This window comes from Aethalodelphis obliquidens, unplaced genomic scaffold (genome assembly GCF_003676395.1).
Source record: "Aethalodelphis obliquidens isolate GAN/ISIS:26980383/991018 unplaced genomic scaffold, ASM367639v1 scaffold12, whole genome shotgun sequence".
NCBI lineage: Eukaryota > Metazoa > Chordata > Mammalia > Artiodactyla > Delphinidae > Aethalodelphis > Aethalodelphis obliquidens.
The window spans coordinates 42,352,622-42,373,577 of record NW_020837956.1 but is presented as its reverse complement, the minus strand read 5'-3'; the positions used below and the strand labels follow the sequence as shown (position 1 = coordinate 42,373,577).

The 20,956-nt window shown below is 51.8% G+C and overlaps 1 protein-coding gene across 2 annotated transcripts in view; it reads right to left on the bottom strand.

Annotated features, from left to right (window-relative positions):
* MYT1L (myelin transcription factor 1 like) overlaps positions 1-20,956 on the bottom strand; it is a 137,188-nt gene that overhangs the window by 83,506 nt on the left and 32,726 nt on the right. The window contains exons 5-8 of one of the 2 annotated variants that reach the window (XM_027113907.1): positions 10,815-11,792; positions 6,151-6,285; positions 1,931-2,021; positions 178-285 (exon numbers count right to left, since the gene is read on the bottom strand). In XM_027113907.1, the coding sequence (XP_026969708.1) occupies positions 178-285; positions 1,931-2,021; positions 6,151-6,285; positions 10,815-11,792 (1,312 nt within the window). The remainder of the gene's footprint in view (positions 1-177; positions 286-1,930; positions 2,022-6,150; positions 6,286-10,814; positions 11,793-20,956) is intronic. The other variant, XM_027113908.1, reaches the window with a different exon arrangement.

Sequence of the window (20,956 nt, the reverse complement as noted above, 5' to 3'; positions counted from 1 at the left end):
CCTGCCCCCGCACAGCCCCCAGGATGGAGCCGCAGGGGAGGGTCGTGACCCCGGCGAGCTCTTCCAGCTGCACCAGCTCCCCTCCACTCCCACTGAGGACGGCCGCCCCTCATGAAGCAACCGGGTGCCTGGCCCGTGGGGACGGCCGTGGACAGACCCCGAATGTGTGTCTGGTACCTTAGCACTCGGTCCGAGGCCTGGTTGGACTTGGACACGTCACAGCTCTGGTGCTTTTCTTGGGCCTTTGCCAATTTCTCCGCTGCGGCAATAGGGCATCCAGAGAGGCTGCAATGACAGGAGGGATCTGAGTGTGTCCTCCGAGGCACTCCGACAGCAACCCCATCGCCGCCCCCCTCCTCTGCCTTGGGCGGCACCAGGCTCCCAAGCCTGTCAGGGGACATCACGGTGTTTGCCCCTGGCCTCCGGCAGACCATGCCGATGGCCGTGCCGTGTGTGCAGGACACGTGGTCCTTTCCAATGACAGCAACACAAAGGCTGTATCGTTAAAGGGAACATGAGATGTTAGACACCACTGCCGTTCTGGGACGCTTGCGGTTTCTGGAGCTGGGGAATTAGCCGCTTGGGTAGGATGGTTTCTAAAACGCCCGAGAACAGGGCTCTCTGGCGGCTGCTGACCACAGCACGTGGGATGCAGCGTGACCAGCTGGTCTACATCCTCCCCAGGAAGAGACACAGAAGGGAAGGAAAGCAGAGGAATCTCGAGGCTGCAGGAAAATGCTTTTCTGCCACTAAATATTTACGGGAAGAGACAACAGAAGTGCTCCTTGGTGTTTAAGCTGACTCTTCATGAAACCCTGGTGTCTGCTCTTTGTGTATCCGTGTGGGTGTCTGCTCTTTGTGTATCCGTGTGTGTCTCTGCACACAGTGCAGAGACTTAATCCGCATACACACAGCGTCTGGAAGCTGCGATTCTGCGGAGGTGTGATGGACGAGCTGACGCTGGGAACCCCGTGAACAGGGCTCAGGAGGCACCCCGCCAACCCATCCGTCATGTCCTCTTCTCCAGAGGACGCCCGGGAGCACCTCTGAAGGGCGCAGGTTGGCGACCTCATTCATTATAAATTTAACACAAGCAACCAAATTTACCGGAGAAGCAAAAATTACGGTGAAACTTATAAGAGTTTCCTCCGTTTAGATATACTTTTATGCCACTTTGTGAAGCTGAAACTATAGGCAGTTAAAGAAAAATCTGACAGAATCACTTTCAGGCCACTGGAAAAAAAAGGGAACTGATAGGAACTGAGTATTAGGAGGAACTTAGCGAAAGTCAGAATAAGATAGGAAAAGGGAACTGGAATTTGTCCAGAGCAAAAGTGTGACTGCAGCCCTAGCCCAGGAGGGACGGGTCTGCCTCCTTAGCCCCCTCTCCTGCGGTGTGCTCTCCCACCAGCACCTTTGCACCCCTGCCCGCACTTTGGTGATGCCCACGCTGATGACCAGTGTTTCAGCGGGGATCACGGGGGCGGCCGGCTGGGGTCACACACGGCCCAGCCTCATGGGCTCTAGTCGCCGACCTGTCTGAGGCAGACAGGAAGGGCCCCTCGATCCCTGGAAGGTAACGGAGCTCTTACTGCCTTCCTTGGAGTCGCTGCAGACGGTTATGGTTCCGCCTGGGATCTGACCTCAAGGAGGACACCTGCCGGGGGACTGTCACCCCATCACAGCAAGGTGGGGGGAGACAGCTGAGAAATTCCAGTCTGCAAACGAGGGATCTAAGCGTCGGGCTTCGCCGCGCGCCCCGGGCCGGCTCAGCTCGGCTCTCCCCGCCCCCTGGCTCCCTGAGAGAAGTGCCCAGGTCTCCTGTCCCCTGGGGCAGGTCGTGCAGGGGCCGCGCCCCTCCGGAGGGCGCGGGAACATGGCCGCCGGGGATCTGCCCCCCTGCAGCCCAGGACGCAGGAGCTCTGCTTACCTTCTGTGCGAGTTCCTGTTGCTATTTACATGCCCTCGCCCTGTGCAGCCCGGAGTAGGACACTTGAGAACATTTTCATGCATGGCAAGAACTTGACAAGGAGAGGCAGAGAAAACAGCCCAGCGTTAAAACACAGAAATGGTCCCAACACAAGAATATGCAATCATTTTAACAAAGGCTGGGTTAGTTCACAACAGACAGTCCTACACACGTCTGTGATGGGCATGGGCAGGAAAACACATGTAGGAAGAAAAAGAAGGTCGTCTCCACCTGACTCTGACTGGCATGCAAAGCGGGGTGTGCTGGGCGGGAGCTGTGGACCCGGGAAGCGGGAGCACGAACTGCTCCCAGTGGGCTAGGAAAGCAAGGGCCTCCCCGTGGAACTCCCAGCCGTGAGCGCGGAACAGTGATTAGCCGTGTAACAGCACGTCGACCGGTGGTTTGAAACACAGGCCTCTGCTTTGGAAGCACGCGGTGTTAGGAAGGTGTGGTGGTCATGGGCAAACAGCCCGAACCTGATTTTTAAATGAAGATAATTAGATGATGACTCTCCGTCTAGGAACTGGGTACCTTCTTATTTATTCTATGAGGGAGGGAGGGAGGAAGTGCTCTGCGGGCCCCCATGTAAGACCCGGTGGGAGACGGAAGGCGTGGACCGTAGGGCAGGGAAGCTACTGCCCACTGCCCGGAGACCGCATTCAAATTTCCCCGCCATGGTCATGGGCCTGGACTGTCTCCTGTCTTTCCCTTTCTGGTCCTCAGCGACCACTCGCTGCTCTGGACTGTGGGGACAGCTGGGGGGTGAGCAGTGCTGCTGGGTCAAGAGAGCCGACCCCCAGCACGGGCCCCAGCCCAGCGGTCTCCGAGCTCCACAGCACAAGCTGTAGCGAGGCTGCTGGACCTTCCCTGCGGCGAGGGTCACCTGGTAGCAGGTGACCACGATCTGCCCGAGCTCGTTATGTAATCGTTATTTCCTACAGTTTCTCTCATCTCCAGAACAACCTCCCTCTTTCCCCTGAAACCTCCCTCCTATTTCCTCCCCATGTGGCCCTTACACCTGCTCTCCTCAGCCCTGGCCAGGTTCATTTTGGTTTCATCTTTTCAGCGGTCACAGCTGCATCGTCCGTGCAGGTGATCGATGCCCCATCTGTGGAGAGCTGATCTGGGGCTCGCTCTGTGCTGGGACCCGGCTGGAGCGGGCTTGGGGTCTCCTCTCCGGGGGACCCTCCCTCCCCTCCTCAGTCTGCGCTCTGACCTGCCCACCCTCTTCCTTCAGGGAATGACCCTTCCTTCCCCATCCTTTCCTGACACGTTATCGTTATCATCTTATCACACCACACAGCCCTCCCCTCGTTCCTTTCCTTTTATGCTAAACTCTTCAACTATTAAGATTCCTCCGGGGATGGCACGCGGCTTCCGTGCTCGCCTGCGGTGTGGACCGCCCTGTCCTGCCGACTCCCACTCGGTCCTCACCCTGGCCGGCCCTGGGACGGGATCTGTGCTGCTCTGTGCCTACACGCTTCCAGCTTCCTCTGCGGCTCACGCCTCTCTCTCAGGTGTCAGCTGTCAGCTTTTCCCAGCAAACCCGCCGCCCTCTGCACCTCCCCCAGTCTGGGCTGCTGCTCAGCCTCCGTCGAGGTCTCCCCTCCAGGCAGTTTCATCCCGTTTCTACGAACACTGCGGAGGACAGACACGGCCACCTGTATGCCTGGCCTCCTCCAGGTGTCCAGGCCGGCCCTCCAGCACCCTGCGGGAATCACACACAACTTCCAGCTTCAGTTGGAAAAATCCAAGCGTTCGTTCCCCTATTGGACGTGGCCCTGGCTTGATGCCCGGTTTATCGCCCTTGCCATGGACCAGGGAGACACCTAGACGTCTTCTCAATCTCCCTCCCTTTCTCCTTCTCATGGCCTGTCCTGCCAGCCTGTCTCTGTCCCTCTGCCACTGCCTCCTTTCTGCCCTGGTCTCCCGTGTGGACCGTTACGACGGCTTTTAGAAAATGCCGTGGGTTTTCTCTCTCACGCAGGACTGGCACAAGCGTCGCCCCAGTGAAGTCTGCGGGAGGCCACGGTCCCTGATGCCCACAGCAGGGGCTGGAGCTCGGTTACGCTGTGGCCGTACTGTCTCACGCCCCCTCCTCGGCTGGGTCGGGAGTTCCGGGGGGAGGCCAGAGCTGTGTCTCATCTGTGGTGTGTCCTCTGTGTGTCTAACACAGTATGTTTCAAACTGGGTGCAGGCTACTTTGTGGAATTCAAGTGAACGGAAATGTGAGTAGGGGACAGTAGCCCAGAAAAAGCTAAAAAATAAAAAGTAGAAAAAGAGAGACGTATCTTCTATGGAGTCCTTTAATTCTTTTACATGTTTATGGTCCTATAAAAAATTGCGTATGAGTAAATCTTTAGAAGCGATTTTCTGTGGGTGCTCTGGGAGGTGTCTGTAACTCTGGTGTCAGAGCTGAGTCCCCACGTCACGTGAGCAAAGGTGAGGCGAGGTGTGATCTGACCGGGTCTGCGTGAGCAGGTTCGGGTGCAGCTGGTCAGGACACAGGCCTCGTCTGACTGCATTTAGACGCTTCTTGTGAAAATATGGAGTCAGGAGGATTGCTCAGATGAGAAGGCACTGATGTTCTACTTTGATGTCTCAAAGAAACAGTGCACAAAGAAGCCCTTTCTTCTTCAAACATTACTGCTTGGTCCTAATGCCCTCTTTGTAGATGAGGACAAGAAGTACAGAGCGTGTCACCCACCCCGCGACACACAGCTTGTTAAGACTGAACTCGAAACGTCAAACCCAGGTCTCCGTGGAGACAGAGGAGCTCAGGGTTGGGACGGAGGTGGGTTTAGGTCTGAGCTCAGTTCTCTGCTCGGACCAGCTCAGAAAGCTCTGAGCATCTTCAGGGCGCTGGGTGCTGTGCTGCTTCCCGGGAGAGGCGGTGACCCTCTGGCCTTCATGTCCCTCATCTGACAACAGGGCCAATACCCCCTGCAGGGTTTATTGGGATTAGATGGGTGCCAGCCAGCGGGGTGCCCGGCCGCAGGGGGTGCTGGGGCAGAAGCTGCTGTGGGTGAAGCGAGCTACCCCTGCTCATGTAACACACGGGCGCGGCCCCTCTCCAATCCGCTGTGGCCGCAACACTGCGCCTTTGCCCACAAGGCGGTTCTGAGAAACATGGCTTTACTGTTGCCAGGGGCCACTTGCAAACCTGGAGCCACAGTAGCTTCTACAAATACGTCACCTGAAAACACTCTGCTAAAGCTGTTTTCTAAGCTACGAGCTTTTCTCTGTACTTCCAAGGCTGACCGTTGTGATGGGGAAGCAACGTCACCACTCAGCTGGTCATTGTCACGAACAAGCCGAGCTATGACGTTTCCCCCCCGTAGAAACCGTGTCTCACGGAATGAGGAAAATCCCTACCGCCTTAGACTTGAAGTCAGGATCTCACACAGAGCCATTTCTGAAAATGTGCCTTTCTTCTGAGCCATCCATCCTAACTCTACCTAAATAGTTGGCATACCTTATATGCCGAGAGAAAGATAAACAAAAAAAGGGCTCATCATTTCAGTTCTAAAAGAAATTTAGTTGTCTCCATAGGTCAAGTGCATGTTCTCAGAACTTAACTAATTAAAACGGGTGTGTAAGGTCCAAACCCACCCAAGTTAAACCCTCTTACTTAAGATTTTATTGTGTAGAAATGTCGGGACAACATGAAATAGATTTTATGAGTAAAATGCAGTAACACGTAAGTACTGGTTCGCGGAAGTGGAGAAATTCAGATAACTGTGGGCAAAGAACGTCTCGAGGCCATTTGCCTCAGGGATTCAAAGCCGTGTAGTGCTGCACGGATGGCTCAGAGACTATCTAAATTCAGTTCTACAATTTGTGAGGAGAAAAGGAGAGAAGTGACTGGCTTGGGGGTCACAGAGCAAGTTAGAAATGAAGTAAGGACCAGAGCCCCGGCCGGCTGCTCGGGGCCCGAGCTGCAGAAAGCAACACTGGATGGTGAGCCCGGGTCCTGGGGCAGGTCTACGGGGACCACGCCGAGGAAATGCTGGAGGCTGCAGGGTGGGTAGAGCCCTGGTCCTGGCTGAGCTGCCCTCCCGGACAAGGAGGGGACACCTAAGTCAGGTTGCACTGACCAGAGATGGAAATGACAGAGGCGAGGATGCAGAAACGAGTCACAGGTGTGCGCGCTCCAGGGCGCTGGTGAAACACGGACTTACTTTCTGGAGGGACCCTATCTTTGTGCGGGCATCCGGACAGACTGCGGTGATGTGGATAAAGCCCGGTTACGTGGCCCGTTCCATCGCACCCGGGGGTGGGGCACTTGCTCTCTTTCTTTTCTGCTCTCGAGGGATCTAAAAGCGACAACAGGTGTCAATAGAATGAATTTCTTACCAGCTGAAGACAAATGTGAAAATTTAACAACCGAAGAGACCTTGATCAATAAAGAAACAAAGCAGGTGTCGGGGACAGACTGTGACATCCGTGGGTAGTTCTTTGGTTTGGGGTGAATTTTTAACCTTAAACGATGTAATCATGAATCATAACATATTTTACTTTCGACACTAAAGAGAAAAAGGCTCTCCCTACCTGAACTCTTGATTAATTGTTTCCCGTGTGTTACATGATAAGCCGTTGCTCAAAGAAATCAACATAAATAATGATGAGACAGTGACCTTCTCAGAGAACAAAATGTTTCCGTGATCCTTCAGCAACTGCTTCGTGACATCCAACCAGGAAACGTAATGCCATTTAAGCTCTTGAGCAGAGCTTCTTTCTTACTGAGCGCTCTGATTGCATGTGCTACTAGTTGCACAGTTTTACCTGTGCTGACACTTCTCCTGCAACCCTGTCCTTAGCACGCCAATTCAGCGCTTTTCTCAAGACCAGCTGAACTCTCAGAAGGCACTGCAAGCAAATGACCGAAATGGTGGAAGTCCCACCTGACAGAGGTGATGGGCAATCAAAAATGTTTCAGAAGCTGCTGGAGCAATAATTTGTTTTGATCTCCTCGTCTGTACTTGGAACCAGAGGCAGGCTCTGACAGCTGTGCGTGCATGCACAAAACTAAGAGGTGATGCTTCTAGGCAGCCCGTGGGCTCTGCAGTGCCAGTCGGGGAGGAGCAGAGCAGACGTTTGGTCAAAACTCGAATGGCACATGCCAGAAATGCAATGGCCTTGCTAACAAAATTATTTCTACATCCAGAACTGACCACAGTTCATAAATGTGCAGGAAATAACTCCCAAAACCCAGACCAAATAGTCCCAGGAGTGTGTGCAACACTAGTTTTGAGCCCGTTTTCAAAACCGGGTGCACAGATGATCGATAGATGGCAGTTCCTGGGAGTTTGGCCCAGGGATGCTATGGTTACAATTTCTTTAAGGCTTTAATATTTTTATAGTGATACCTCATTAATCAGGCCAATCACGATCACTGGAAAATAGATGTTTACTTTTGGCGAAGAATTCATTTTATCTCAAGAAAAAAGATTGGTTTAAAAATTTTGGAACTTTTATGGGCTTTTTTCTCAAGTCATTCATGTGAACTTGAAACAGACAAAGGACTCACAGGCATATATAAAGACTTTTATGTTTATATAAAAACCCCTCCTTTTATTTTTAGCTAATATTCTATTCTCTGAAATGTGTCTTTAAGGTCCTGGAACCTCTTAAACCGGTGATGGCGTTGAGGGTAGTGTCCTAGATATAACAATGGGCTGCTTCCCACCATTATTTATAGATAATCATCTCTGAAGACAAATCTAAACCTATGCTGTGGTGACTTCATTTCTAAATATCTTATTGGAGCTTCTCTTACACGTGCAACCGAAAAGCTCCGCATCTTATTGCCTTTTGAGTAATTTCATAATAATAGCGGTACAACTGAATGAAGGCAAATGTAAAGCAGTAAGTGCGCAGTAACAGTTCCACGGAAAATATTAGTTAAGGTCATAAACTAGAGATATAATTTAAAACCACAGACTAGATATAAAGGACTCTTAAAGGATAAACGTAAGCTCTACTAGTGACCATTAAGCGACTCTTTTTCACGAGTATGTTTACAGTTTCCTAACAAATTATATTATTTCACGATTTCGAAAGTGTTCTGAAGTTAAGCACAGATTTGTGCAAACGCCGTGTGGCTCCGTCTACTGCAGTTTTGGAAACACCAAGTGTGTACTCTCCTCTCGATGCCTGCGTCCTGGTGGAGGCGTGTCTCCTCTGCCTTCACCAACACCCCCAACCCCTTGCTTTCTCCCTTCTTGCAATCCCAGTTCATCTTGAAAGCAAATCTTGGAAAAAACGTTAAACAACTAAGCAAGCAAACAGGCCAATGATTCAACCAAAAACCCTGCAACGATGTCTAGAAAAAACTGTGTGCTGTGTTTAGGCTGCGCCCTTCCTCCCTTTCCGTCAGCTGCTTGAGGAGAAGAAAGCCAGAGGACGTTGTGTGATGAACTTGTTTTTTTAAATATCTTTGGGTCGCTCCACGCAGCATGTGGGATCTTTGTTCCCTGACCAGGGATTGAACCTGCACCCCCTGCACTGGAAGCTCAGATTCTTAACCACTGGACCGCCAGGGAAGTCCCTGTGATGAACTTCTTTTGTTTCAGCTCAAGCTTTTGGAAAGGTTACTCATTTATAATTCAAATCAGTTTGAGAAGATTGTGTATGAATGAGAATTGGTGTGAGTGTTCTCTCCATGTTTAATAAAATACCAGAGAAGCTGACAATAGATTGATGATGTGCTATGTGCCTGTGTTGGTAAGAGAGCACATAGCTTTTTTTTTTTTTTTAATAAGGAGGGCATTCAGCTCCTTGCCCCATTTTGCTGTCCTTGCTTGGCTTTATTTATTTGGTTTTGAATATAACTACGGACGTCTTCAAAAGAAATTTGGAAGTGATGTGGACCACACTGATAAGAAATGGTGACTCACTTTGATCAGAGGAGGAAGATCTGGAAAAACTGGGGAGAGGCAGAAATCAGTGCTTTCCGACTCATCTGGAAAGTCCAAATCCCCAACCCTTCCCCCATTTCGGGGGAAAGAAGCACATCCTGGTTTGGGGCTTTTACTGTTTGTTGCCATGCTGTCCCCATTTATTCAGGGGAAGCAAGTGATTTGAATTCCACTTCTTGCCAAAAACAGAATAAAAGAAAATAACAAGAATAACAAAACAAAATGGGTCAAAATCTACAGCAAGCTGGTGGGTTGAAAGGAACCACAGAGACCAAAGAAGGCACGGCAGCATCGGGTCCACGTGAGCCCGCATGTTTCCTCAGTAAGTAAAGCGCTGCTTTCTCATGCCCAGACTCAGTCCTGAAATGCACTCTGCAGAATCCCAAACAGAACGCTACCACATTTGTCTACCTGAGCCAGCCCATGAGAAAGGACACTGTTTCTTCCTAAAAGTGTCCAGTTCCTATGTGAGTCTCCAATATCCAGCTAAAGATTTCTAAGAGATTGCACTCTAGTTATAGACACACAAGCTGCGTCTCCTGGTCTCGGCAACACCCAAAGCAAGCTTGATGCCTCACTCCGTGGCCTTTAACACATGAGCCTTCCTCAGTCTGGCCTGCACCTGCTTTACTGAAACGATGGCCAGCACCCACGCACCGGCCACATCCAGAACCCGACGGGCCTCTGGCTAAGGTTCATCTCCACCTGGGGTTTGGTTAGAGCGAAGCCCAAGGTGCCCCTGGAGGCACGTGCACACGTGGAGAGGAGAATACACACCTGTGTAACCGCAGAAGAAGGAGGTTCTGATCCTTTGATGTTTCCGTAGCAACGGATTCTCAAACCAGATTCTTGAACCTCATTCTAAGGAAACTCAATATTAATCAGAAATGGAACAATATACAAAACAGAAAAACATTTTGGTACTAATATGGAAGAATTTAGGGAATCACCAATTTCACCCTTGAAGGTGCTTCTCACTTAGTTCTGAGAGTCTCGTAATTGAAATATTCACAAGGTCCTACACGAGGTCAAATTATCATCCACCTCGTATTGAAAGAGGATGCAGCTGTTACTGGAAGCATGAAGTCAATCATTCAGGGTGGAAACATACGTATTAGGTGTAGTGGCTCCGTATGCACGTGGTTGAATTTACAGATCTATGCAAACACGTGCCCACAAAGTTCACAGGTGGAAACCTGGTTGGAACTATCACAGTGCCTGGTTTCGAGTGTCTCCCAATGAAGCAAGCACCATAACTGTTTCCATGATGGGATGGAACAGTGAGGGGGCGAGTACACTAAAGGGATGGTGACTGATCTGCGCCTGGGACACGCCAGGCCGTGCGTAGCAAACGGTTCCCATTCCTCACTACCTTAAGATAATGAACGTGCCGTCACTGCCCTTGTCTTACGCTATCAGTCATCCTGTTACTGTTCAATTTCTGTCAGGGGTGTTTTCTGTGGGGGAGGTTTCATCGATAACTGACATTTGATGATCATTTTATAAATCACGATACCACCTATTCAATGCAATTTACCCAATACGTGCTTCATCCCTGATGGACTTTTTGTCACATAAACCCCCGCCACTCCACACGGATTGCAGGTCATCTGTAAGAACACAGGCTCACCCTAATGTTTTCCCTCACGTGATGGGCTTGTGCTCTGACCCTATCTTTCCAAGGCATGCGTTTTCCACTGAAATGTCATGTTATCCAGCTGCTTTGTGTATTTCTCAGACAGATATTTCATTTGCTCTTCAGAGACGTAATCACAAAATATAACTCTGGAATCAACTCTAAGAAACATGCGTGCGTGATGTAATGGAGTGGGATGCGCCCCCTGCACTGTAGCCCCTAATACCCCTGACAGCTTTACCCTAGCGCACGCTTTCATGAGGCAACTTACGTTAGGTAGAAATATTACCTTTACCATAGTATGGCTTTTTGACATGGCTGTCACCGGACTTAGGCTTCCTCTCCTCCCCGGGGAGCGGTCGCGGTGACTGGTCCTCGTAGGACCTCAGACTGTCCCTCCTTCCCGCCTCCACCGCCATCTTCTCCCTCATGGCCTTGGCCCGCTCGGTTTCCAGGGCAATGGCTTTCTCCAGGAGGGTCAGGTTGCCCTTGGTCATGTCGAACACCTCCTCCGACCTGTCCGAGTTCACAGAGGTGGCGTCGTCCTCCCTCTCGCGGTACCCATCCTCCTTGACGCAGCTGGAGAAAGTTCTGGGTCTGGGGCTCAGCTGCTCCTCCAGCCTCATCAGGTTCATCATGTCCGAGTAGCTGCGGTCGGGCGTCCTTCCTGGGAAGTCGTCGTCCTGGCGGCCGTGTGGGCGGGGGCCGGCACCGGGCTGCGGAGGCCGCTCCTGGGGGCTGCCCTCGCTCAGCTTGCGCGCCAGGTCGAAGCACTGGTTGCGCAGGCACTCCAGGCTGCTCAGACACACCTCCTCGTCGCTCTCCTCCACCAGCTTCTCCGCCAGCCCGTTGTTGGCGGCCTTGCCCAGCGTCGTGTAGTTCAGGCTCCTGCTCTCGGGCGGCGCCAGCGCATCTGCGTAGCCGCGCTCGCCCACGTGGTCCCCCAGCACCGCGCCGTGGCCCTGGGCCAGCAGCTTCAGCGAGTCCACCGTCTCCCTGACCACGTCGCTGTCCAGGTCCAGGCTGAGCTCGCCCTTCCGGCCGGGGGTCTCGTTCTTGTCACTGTCGTCCTCCAGGCTGTGGGACGTGTTGCTGTTCATCTCTGACTCGGTCCGCGCCCGGTACGCCGCGTCCTCGGCGATCTTGCCCAGGTTCAGCAGGGACTTGGCCACCAGCTCATCGTAGTTGTCGTACTCGTCGTTATTGTTGTCATCCTTCTCTGCGTCCTGCATTATGCGAGCGCTGTGACAGTTCAGCTGATGGCCTTCTGCAAAGAAAATGAAAAAAAAAAAAGGACAAAGAAGAAAAGAAGAGGAAAAAGTGGCTAGAACTTGTAGCTGCAACAGTGCGGACGGCGAGCTCAGGGCACGTGTTACGCCCAGCCCGTCACGTCACAGGACCCGGAGGCCCACCTGCAGGTCCAAGGACAGTGGCAGCAGAAAGAAAACGCGGTGCGCTCACAGCACGGTAGGCCATTAAAACACCTGCTGCAAATGACGAATTTCCTGAATTAATATTCAAAGCAACCACTCTATAGGATAAGTATAATTTTAAAATATTACTTTTCCATTACTTCTAAATGTTCAGCATCACTTCTTTTATTGGCCTTCTTTATTGACAGCCCAACCAGACGCATAATAATTATGCTCATCGTATGACTAGGCTTTCTAAGAGTTCGTGAACTCGTCGCCGACTTGAAAGCAGATGTGCACACCGATCGCTTTTAAACTGTTTTCACGGTGATGCTCTGGTTCTGGAGGGTCCTGCAGGGATGCGCCGACACTGACTCTGGGCGGTCAGTATCAGGAACACACGTTGGGGCTGGGAGTGGTTTTGAATTTTCTACCTTAGTGACAACTTCTCAAGATACACTGTGAAGCAAGAGGAATGCCCCAGCCAAAGCTTAGAAGGGAACCCTGATGCGCTGAGGTATCTCAGCAGGTTGGAGAGGGTGGGTGGGGAAAGTACGCAGTGACCAGATGCCCACGAAAAGCAGGACTCTGATGACTCGGTGACACACTACCGAGCACCCACCCCACAGCCTCGGGAAAACTGTGGTGAGCTGGCGGAAACAACCTGTGAACAAGTGTCATATCCAATCTCAAAAAAGATTTAGGAAAACTCAGTAAAAAAAAGGCCAAGTTAAAAATGACAGGAAACCCCCGTGTTTCATCTGAAATGTATTCCGTTCAACACTAAAGGCATAGCTGGGACGATCTCTCTCCCTTACGTTACGTGACCGCTACCACGTATATTGCAAAATATAGACAATACTAAATGGAGTCTCAGATGGACCCCTCCCCTACTTCAGTTCGCATTTGGTTAACTGCCTGCCATTTTCAAATATACCCTTTGTTTCTATGATTAAATCAACCAGAGTAAGAAGAACTTTTAAAGCTTATTAATGAGGAAATGAGGCGTATTGATTCGTAGAAGATGCCAGCTGACTCAGAGCTGACTCGGGACCCCCGAGTGTTTTCTTCATGGATTTTGTGCTGTGTCTCCTCGACCAGGCTTTTGTTGGTGAACCGGGCTTGGACATCGGCGCATCAATAACAGAGAACAGCGTCCTTGCAACCCCCACGCAGAGCCAGCACAGTTTTGAAATCTAACACATCTCTCCAAACCTCAGCAAATCAAATTGGCCGTGTATAAGTCAGAGAGCACCACTAATTGCACCAAACAAATATTGTATCTCTTCTGGATAATTCCTAGGAATCAATCTCCTGAGAATAAGGATACGCGTTTTCCCAAAGACCGTCAAGAGGGAGGAAAACAAAACCAGCGAACGCATCAGAAACCCCAGGGAAGTGTTCACCCAACATGCACACCCGACACGGCTCAGGGCTAAGCTCTCAAGACTCAAAGGCACCCCTGCCTTCAGGGGCCCTTGAAAGTGTGACTTAGATTCTCCTCTCAATTTGTGCACTTTTGTCTTTACATTCGTGGGCTGATCAGAGAAGCGGCCTCTAGATAACCAGGCTGCGTCACCTCTGCACGAAACTGGCGTTTTGGGGGAGCCAGCGCCACTGCACCCACCAAGAACCAACCACCAGATGAACCTACATGTTGTGGTTGAAAACAAGGCACCACGTGCACCCGCTGGAAGCATTTTGCAAGTTGATTCTAGGCAGAAGCCGAGTCAGGTAAGAGGTGGCATTGTCCTGGTTTCCTCCTCGCTCTCTCCCGTCACGTGAAGAGCTTGGAGTAGGAGCGGGTCAGGGCAGAGAGGCTATGCCCTGCACCCCGGCATCTAAACCACCGTGAAGGCTGCACGGGAGCCTGATGCTGACGGGGCCCACAGTTTCTGAAGCTCCCCACCTTCTACCACACTTGTCATGTGCATGATTTTCATTAATTCTCCAAATTCAGAATCTCAGGATGAGCTTCCACTCATTTGCCCCAAAGAGGAAGTGGTTTCCCCTCAGCGTCGCACAGAACAGGGACGTGGCTCAGCTTTCCAATCATACACTGTTCATGTCTCCACTCCTTGCCAGGTGACCTTATCGCTTTACAAGGAGATTAAAGGAAGGTGGACACGCTTCTTCACACGGCCTCCCGGCCACACAGGCGAGGGAGCCTGTGAACAAGCTGGGGGGTCCTTTCCCTTCTGAAGACCTGGACCCTGCAGGCTGCCCCTTGCTGCGTAGCCACATCAGGGTGACAGTCACGGGGGAACTTATACCTCCTGGTCCAGGCCGGGCCTTTGCTGTTACTGGCTGGGTGACGCTGGCGGCCCGAGCCAGGCCTGAGCCCTCACTGGAACCACGAGAATTCTGTGCCGCATAAAGACCCGCACAGTGAACGAGCCCTGCACGCCTGGTGGCAGGTCTCCGGGGAGGCCGGGCCCACACAGCAGACGTGGAGGACTTTGCGTACTTGTAGGAGAGATCTGGGGACAAGGGACACTGGGTTAGCGTCGGTGGAGCAAGGCTCAGCTCTCCCTCCTGGTCACCAGCTTCCATGCCCCCCGAGGCTGCCGGATGGGGATGTCTGGAGAGACTGCACGAGAGGCTGAAAATCCTGGCAGGTTAATGGACGTTTTCAAGTTATTGGTATTTAACTCTTCCAAAACGCATGTGAGATAAAGTCCAGCCTTAATGATGTGGGCGGATGGAAGGGATCCACCAGGCAGCCTGTCAGCAAGAAGCTTCTAAGCTGCGGCCTCCAGAATTCAAGTCATTCACCGCGAGCTTCTGGAATCCCTCTCCGGTCTTGTGCTTTCAGGCAGTTTACCCCTCTAGCTGTGCCTTTCCTGCGGCTCAGAATGAAATGGCCCGCGTGTGGAAGTTGGCTGCGGGAAACAGGCCAGAGTGTTCTGGGCCAGCCAGGCATTAACAACATAGAACCGACAGTCCACGAACTCAATTGCCAACCCAAAGAGATTCAGGAGTCAGTGGAGGAGTTCTTCCTGTGATCGGCGATCCAGGAAACAGGGAGAGTGCACTTGTGATGAGAAAAGGCATTTTACCAGGAAGTTATTTTAAAGTTCAGGCCCACATTCTAAATAAAAGAACACGGCTACTCAGACAGAGGTTTAAGGAGAAGGCCAAGGTGTCTCAGTGTCCTTTTGTTGGTTTTCTATCTCGAGCCTCTTCTCTGGCAAAGCTGTGCGGTAACAGGAGGGAAAGGCACCTGCCGGTGGGGGCCGGCCCAGGGCTCTGCCTTTGGGAGGGGCTCACAGGATGGCCGCACCTGGGTGGAACTTGGAGGAGACCCGGCCCCCCCTCCGAGGGGAGGAACCTGCGCCCAGAAGCGCAGGCGGTTCAGTGGCTCAGGGTCTCCCTAGTGTTTCCTCATCAAACAAGAACCTTGTTTTTACTGTAATTACATGCATTTTTGGATTCCTGTGTGAGTGCTGTAAAACGTCGTAGGTCTGAATTTTATCTCCTTTGAATCAGATTGTTATAAACAATTTAGGCTCAGTAGCTACAATTAGAAAACCAAAAGCATTTCTTTCAAAAAATGGAGCCATGTATGGTATTTTGTCTCCATCTTCACGACCGGAATTTGCTGTGGTCAGAACTCTGTGGATTATAACTTTATAAATATAAGCACTGGCTTCATTTAGTATTTTGTCTCTAAAAAATATGTCTGATGCACCTTTTAATTCTTCCAGTGTCTAGTCCTAAACCTGATTGTGTTACTACTGTTCTTTCTAGCCATTAAAATAGGCCGTAGGCTAGCAAATAGAAAACTGACTAAAAAAAATAAATAAATAAAACACAAGAATACAAATACAGAGACACTTCTTCAAAGCAGAAACTGCTCTAGATTTACCAGGTCAGAGAAGACGTGGTCTAAGAGTCCACCCTCGTGGGTTTCAAATCACCAAAGGCCACAGTTTCTTACGGCATTAATAGGTGTTTCCTTTTTGATTACAGAAATAAATATCAACATTCACTTTTGACTTGTAACTACAGAAATGTGATGATATATTAGATCCTAATGAGAAGATGATGGTGTTTTAATAGCCGCAGCAACTACAGGAAAGAAGCAAAAGTGGTGGTCACTGCACACACCCCATCGAGTGAACACAGAATAACAGCCCCGGTGGCCAGTCTCGTGGCCTGCGGCTGTCAGTCCTCATTTCATGCCCACAGGGGCCCTGTGAGAAGGAGGTGTCACCTACTGTCCTTCCGAAGGTGACACCACGGAGCCCCAGAGAGGCTGGTGTTTCCTCCACATCATCTTGTTGCTAGGTGACAGGGCGGGACGCCATCCCAGGATGCCTTCCACAGCAGCCAGACCTGCCCGTCCTCGCCGCCACGGCCCGTTCTAGACCAGTCCCAGCCGGGCGTCCAGCTCTGCACCCACCACGGTTGCTGCCTGACAGCCACTTGGAGCTGCTGTTGCTGTTCGGAGCCTCCCTCCTCTGCGCTGGTTTGCTGAGGTTTGAGGGCTCGTTATAGCACCAGGTGTTGAAATGTCTGCCGGAATTGCCAGCTTCGTTGGCCTGTCACCTATGAGGGTCCTGAATGGCGGAGTTGAAGTCCATTCTGATGCGGAGAAAAGGTTTGGAAATTAGGAACATCTTGGACTGGGTTCATAGGACCAGCGTCCTGGGCAGCGTGAGGGGACCGAGTGGGTAGGAAGGTGGGAGGGTCAGGGACACCCAGGCATGAGGTTGTGCAGAGACGGGGGAGGGAAGGACGAGAGGACAGACCGACCCCTTCAGCGATCCACGGACTTGGACCCTCTGAAGACACGTAACTCCTGCAGCCCTGTCCCCAAGACCAGACGGAGCAAATTCTGCAAATACCCCCAACCCTCTTTGAGACGTGTGGACCCTTTCCCTCTGTGGTAGGAGGGGCCGTCCCCCTTGCCCAGGCACTGCTCGCGCTACAGCTTCTGCCGGGGGGGCGCCAGCCTCGGCCGCCTGAGGGGGTGAATCCTGGTCACAGCCCTTCTCCCGTGGCCAGCACCGGGGCCCCGGCAGCCCTTCCTCCTCAAGCTCCCTGTCCCCCATCTGAGCAGCGGGGAGCGGAGCTGGAGACCCCCAGGACCCTTCACACTAACCCCCCAGGTTCAGTGTGAATGAGAGGGGAATCTCGAAGGTGAGGGTGGAACAGACGGGTGACCTGGCTGGAAGATTCAAGGTCTGTCACCTCTCTAGACTTACCTGTCACATTTTCCAGTTCCAACTTACTTAACAGTGTTGTTGTTTGTCTTGTTTTCACTTTGGCGGGGAATTTCAGACTACCCCCCTCTATTTTCACAGCTTTAACAATGGTTTCTGGGTGATTAGAGGTAGTTGCTTTGCTCTCAACGGTGCGCGTCGTGGGGGGAGATGATGTGGGTGAAGTGTACGCAGTTCCCAGACCTTTTTTCTGAGCTGTGTGTTGCTGCTTCTGTGCCTGTTTCCAGGCTGCGGCCTCATCCCCACGCCTGCCCGCACTTGCAGCGGCTGGACCTACTTCTCCCCAGAGGAGTGGGCTTACTGGGCTGGGATTTGCTCCTGTCTGTGTAAATCAGCTGATCCCGTGCAGCAGGACACAGGGTCCCCTCCAGCCCCTGCTGTCCCCGGGCCCGGGAAGGATGCGCCCCAGCACAGGGTCGCTTCAGGAACCTGCCGGCTCCTCTCTGAGCTGTGCGCTTCTAACGTGTTCCTGATCTCAGCTCCCGGCCCGGCCTGAAAGCCTTCCTTAGCCCGAGATGAGCCACGTGGGAGAGACCCACGCATCACGTCCGGCGTCTGAGGCAGAGCAACCCTCGGGGGCAGGCCGGGGCCGGGGAAGGGGCGGCCAATTCGCTGCGGCCGCGTGGCTCTCACACGGTACACGGAGGCCTGGGGACGCAGGCCTGAGGAGCTCCATCCGTCGGCACTTACTGGGTCAAATATCGGCTTTTCGAGGTATCTTCCTCCAACTTCAAGATGCCAAAACTTCGGAGAGGACGACATAGGACAAGTCTTTACCAGATCACGGACAGACGTTCTAATGGTCACAGTTTTGCTTAGGCCACTTCTGACAGGCCTGTGGGACACGAACAAATGCAGCTTCTTTATTCACTTCACCGCTGTTCGGACCAGAAGGATGCGCCCAGGAGGCGGGGACGCCACCGCGTAGGGGCCGGAAGAGAAACACACGGAAAATAGCTGTAATCAGTGATGCCAGCTGGTGGCCAGTGCTATGAGGGGCCAGGCGGTCAGGACAGGGGTCACTTCAGGTGCAGTTGGGCCAGGCTTGCCAAGAAGGTGGCCTCTGGGCAGAGACCTGAGAGATGAGGGGACCACATGCCGGGAGGAGGGGCTGCGGTGCAAAGGCTGCTGGGCCTGAGGGTGTGGAGTTTCAACACTATGTGATTTTAATTAATTTAAGTTAAATTCAAACTCAACAAATATATATTTAAACAACCCCGTGTGGCCAGGGGCTACCATGTTGGCCCATGCAGGGCCAGCACATGGAAATTCAGTGGGAGCTGAGCTCTGATTTTGACTTTTATAAATATATATATATATATGTAATTTATACGTGGACTTAAGTAACACAGATTTGATATAAACCACCCACCACCAGATCCCTGTGCAGTCGAGGAACAGCTCTGTGGCGTCTGGGGCCCCACGGCGGTGCCTGGCTTGGAAGGTGACAGTCTGGTCCCAACCCGACTCCCGAGAGCTGTGTCTGCAGTGCAGGAAGGACGCCCCAGGCACAGAAGGTGGTCCCAGCACGTCTGTTGCATCGTCTCCAGGGGAAAGCCCGCTGTCTGGGCTTGTGGTGGAGGAGGGTGGCCCGTGTCCGCACGCAGCCCCTGTGCATCTCTAGTCCAACCCTTCCTGTCACCTGCCCTGTCAGCACAGCTGAAGGTCACGGCCATGCATCCCCTTTCACGCCCCAAGTCAGACCTCACACGTGTACAGTCAGCTTCCCGGGCCCAGAGCGAGGCATGGGGGCCCGGGCAGAATTCTGCCAGCTCGACGGCATCCAAAGCACAGGCTAACGTCACTACAACAGCTCAGAAGAGGATTGTTGGCTTCTTTGTTTTATTTATTTATTTACTTTTGCAGTACGCGGGCCTCTCACTATTGTGGCCTCTCCCGTTGCGGAGCACAGGCTCCGGACGCGCAGGCTCAGTGGCCATGGCTCATGGGCTCAGCCGCTCCGCGGCATGTGGGATCTTCCCGGACCCGGGCACGAACCCGCGTCCCCTGCATCGGCAGGCGGACTCTCAACCACTGTGCCACCAGGGAAGCCCAACTGTTGGCTTCTTGATTCTAGAAGTTGTCCATTTCATAAGCTGAAACATGATGTAAAAATGTCCTTTAAGCTAAATGAGATAAACTGAAGGAAAATATAATGGTTTTCACAAGGGATCCAAGTTGCATAATAATTTTTAATGTAGAATGTGTAAGTTATGCTTCTTGAAGTTTTTATTCATTAGGGATCTTAATTAACGGAATGCGAGTGAATAAAGTTTTATTTGTTCACTAAGTTTTGAGGACCTTTCTACTTGATGACATTTTAGGTATGTGGTTTATCTAAGTTTGGAGACTAAGAAATAGGATAGTCATACCCCCCAATCCAGACAAGAGCTATTTGAAATCAGTAGTTTTCAGACTGAGACGGACTGAAACACACTAACCAACTGCATCCCTCTCTCTCTCTCTCTCTGTCTCTCTCTCTCTAATCACACACGCACACATGCGCGTGCACGCACACACAGCTCGGAGACTTTCCAAATTAACTGGACGACCTTGAACATCCCTGGCCCAGCAGAACAAGGTTGCTTTTGCTACTGCTGATGCTGTAAACCAGGGAGTAGAAATGAGTCTGCGAAAACTTTGGTCCTCCTGTTTTACATACTGGTGTGATGTGGTCATTCCAATGAGTATGTTTGATTGGGAGGAACTTGGGAGGCACGGGGCCCCCGTTCTTCTCTTCGACCGTATTCAGTCCGCATCAGACAGAAAAGGCCTTTCAGAAACGCTGCCACGTTCTTTGGTGACCTAATCTAAAGCTCAACAATCTTCAAATCTGAAAACTTTTGTTCTTGTTTTCAACTCAAACCTTTAAAGCCTCCATCTCGGCTTATGGCTTCTAATTCTGCCCTTTGTGAGGCACGATTGCGTATGTGTTTTCATGTACACACTCCTCGTTCGTGCTATATTATGTGTGTTTCTTTTTGGCAAAGCGTGGTATCTGTTTAGCTTTTGTGTCCCCGTGGAACCCAGTGCACTTCTGTGTACACAGAAAACACATTCCATTGTTTTGAAGTGAGCTTTCACCAGGCCCTGAGTCTTTTAAATTAATGCAGCTTTGATGTACATAATATATTTGCTTGGTATCGCCGTGGACCTTGGGTTCCATGAATTACAGACAAGCTTGAGTTTGTGCCTGAGAGAGGAGAACCGTGCAAAAGCCACCTGAGTTACGGTTGCCACTTTGCAGCTCTGGATGGCTCGCCTCTCCCCAGCATCTCTCTGGACCACACCTGCTTTAAAGCTTAGTAACCAAGCAGTGAGGTGAGCGAAAGGCAAGTGTTGTCATCCTAATCTCTGGATGCCAAACTGAAATCCAGGGAGAGTGAGGGAAGCAGGGCTACGAGACATGCCTTCGACCTTTATCCCACCCTCTGCCACGCTAGCATTTGGAATAAAAATCAAATTAAGGGGCTTCCCTGGTGGCACAGTGGTTGAGAGTCCACCTGCCGATGCAGGGGACACGGGTTTGCGTCCCTGTCTGGGAATATCCCACGTGCCGCGGAGCAGCTGGGCCCGTGAGCCATGGCCGCTGAGCCTGCGCGTCCGGAGGCTGTGCTCCGCAATGGGAGAGGCCACAACAGTGAGAGGCCCACGTACAGCAAAAACCAAACCAAACCAAACCAAACCAAACCAAAACAAAAAACAGCAAGCACAGCATTCTGGTAGACCCAACTATTGTAAAGTGCCCTAGACACGGCAGTCCCTGAGGACATGTAAAAAAGTGTAAACGA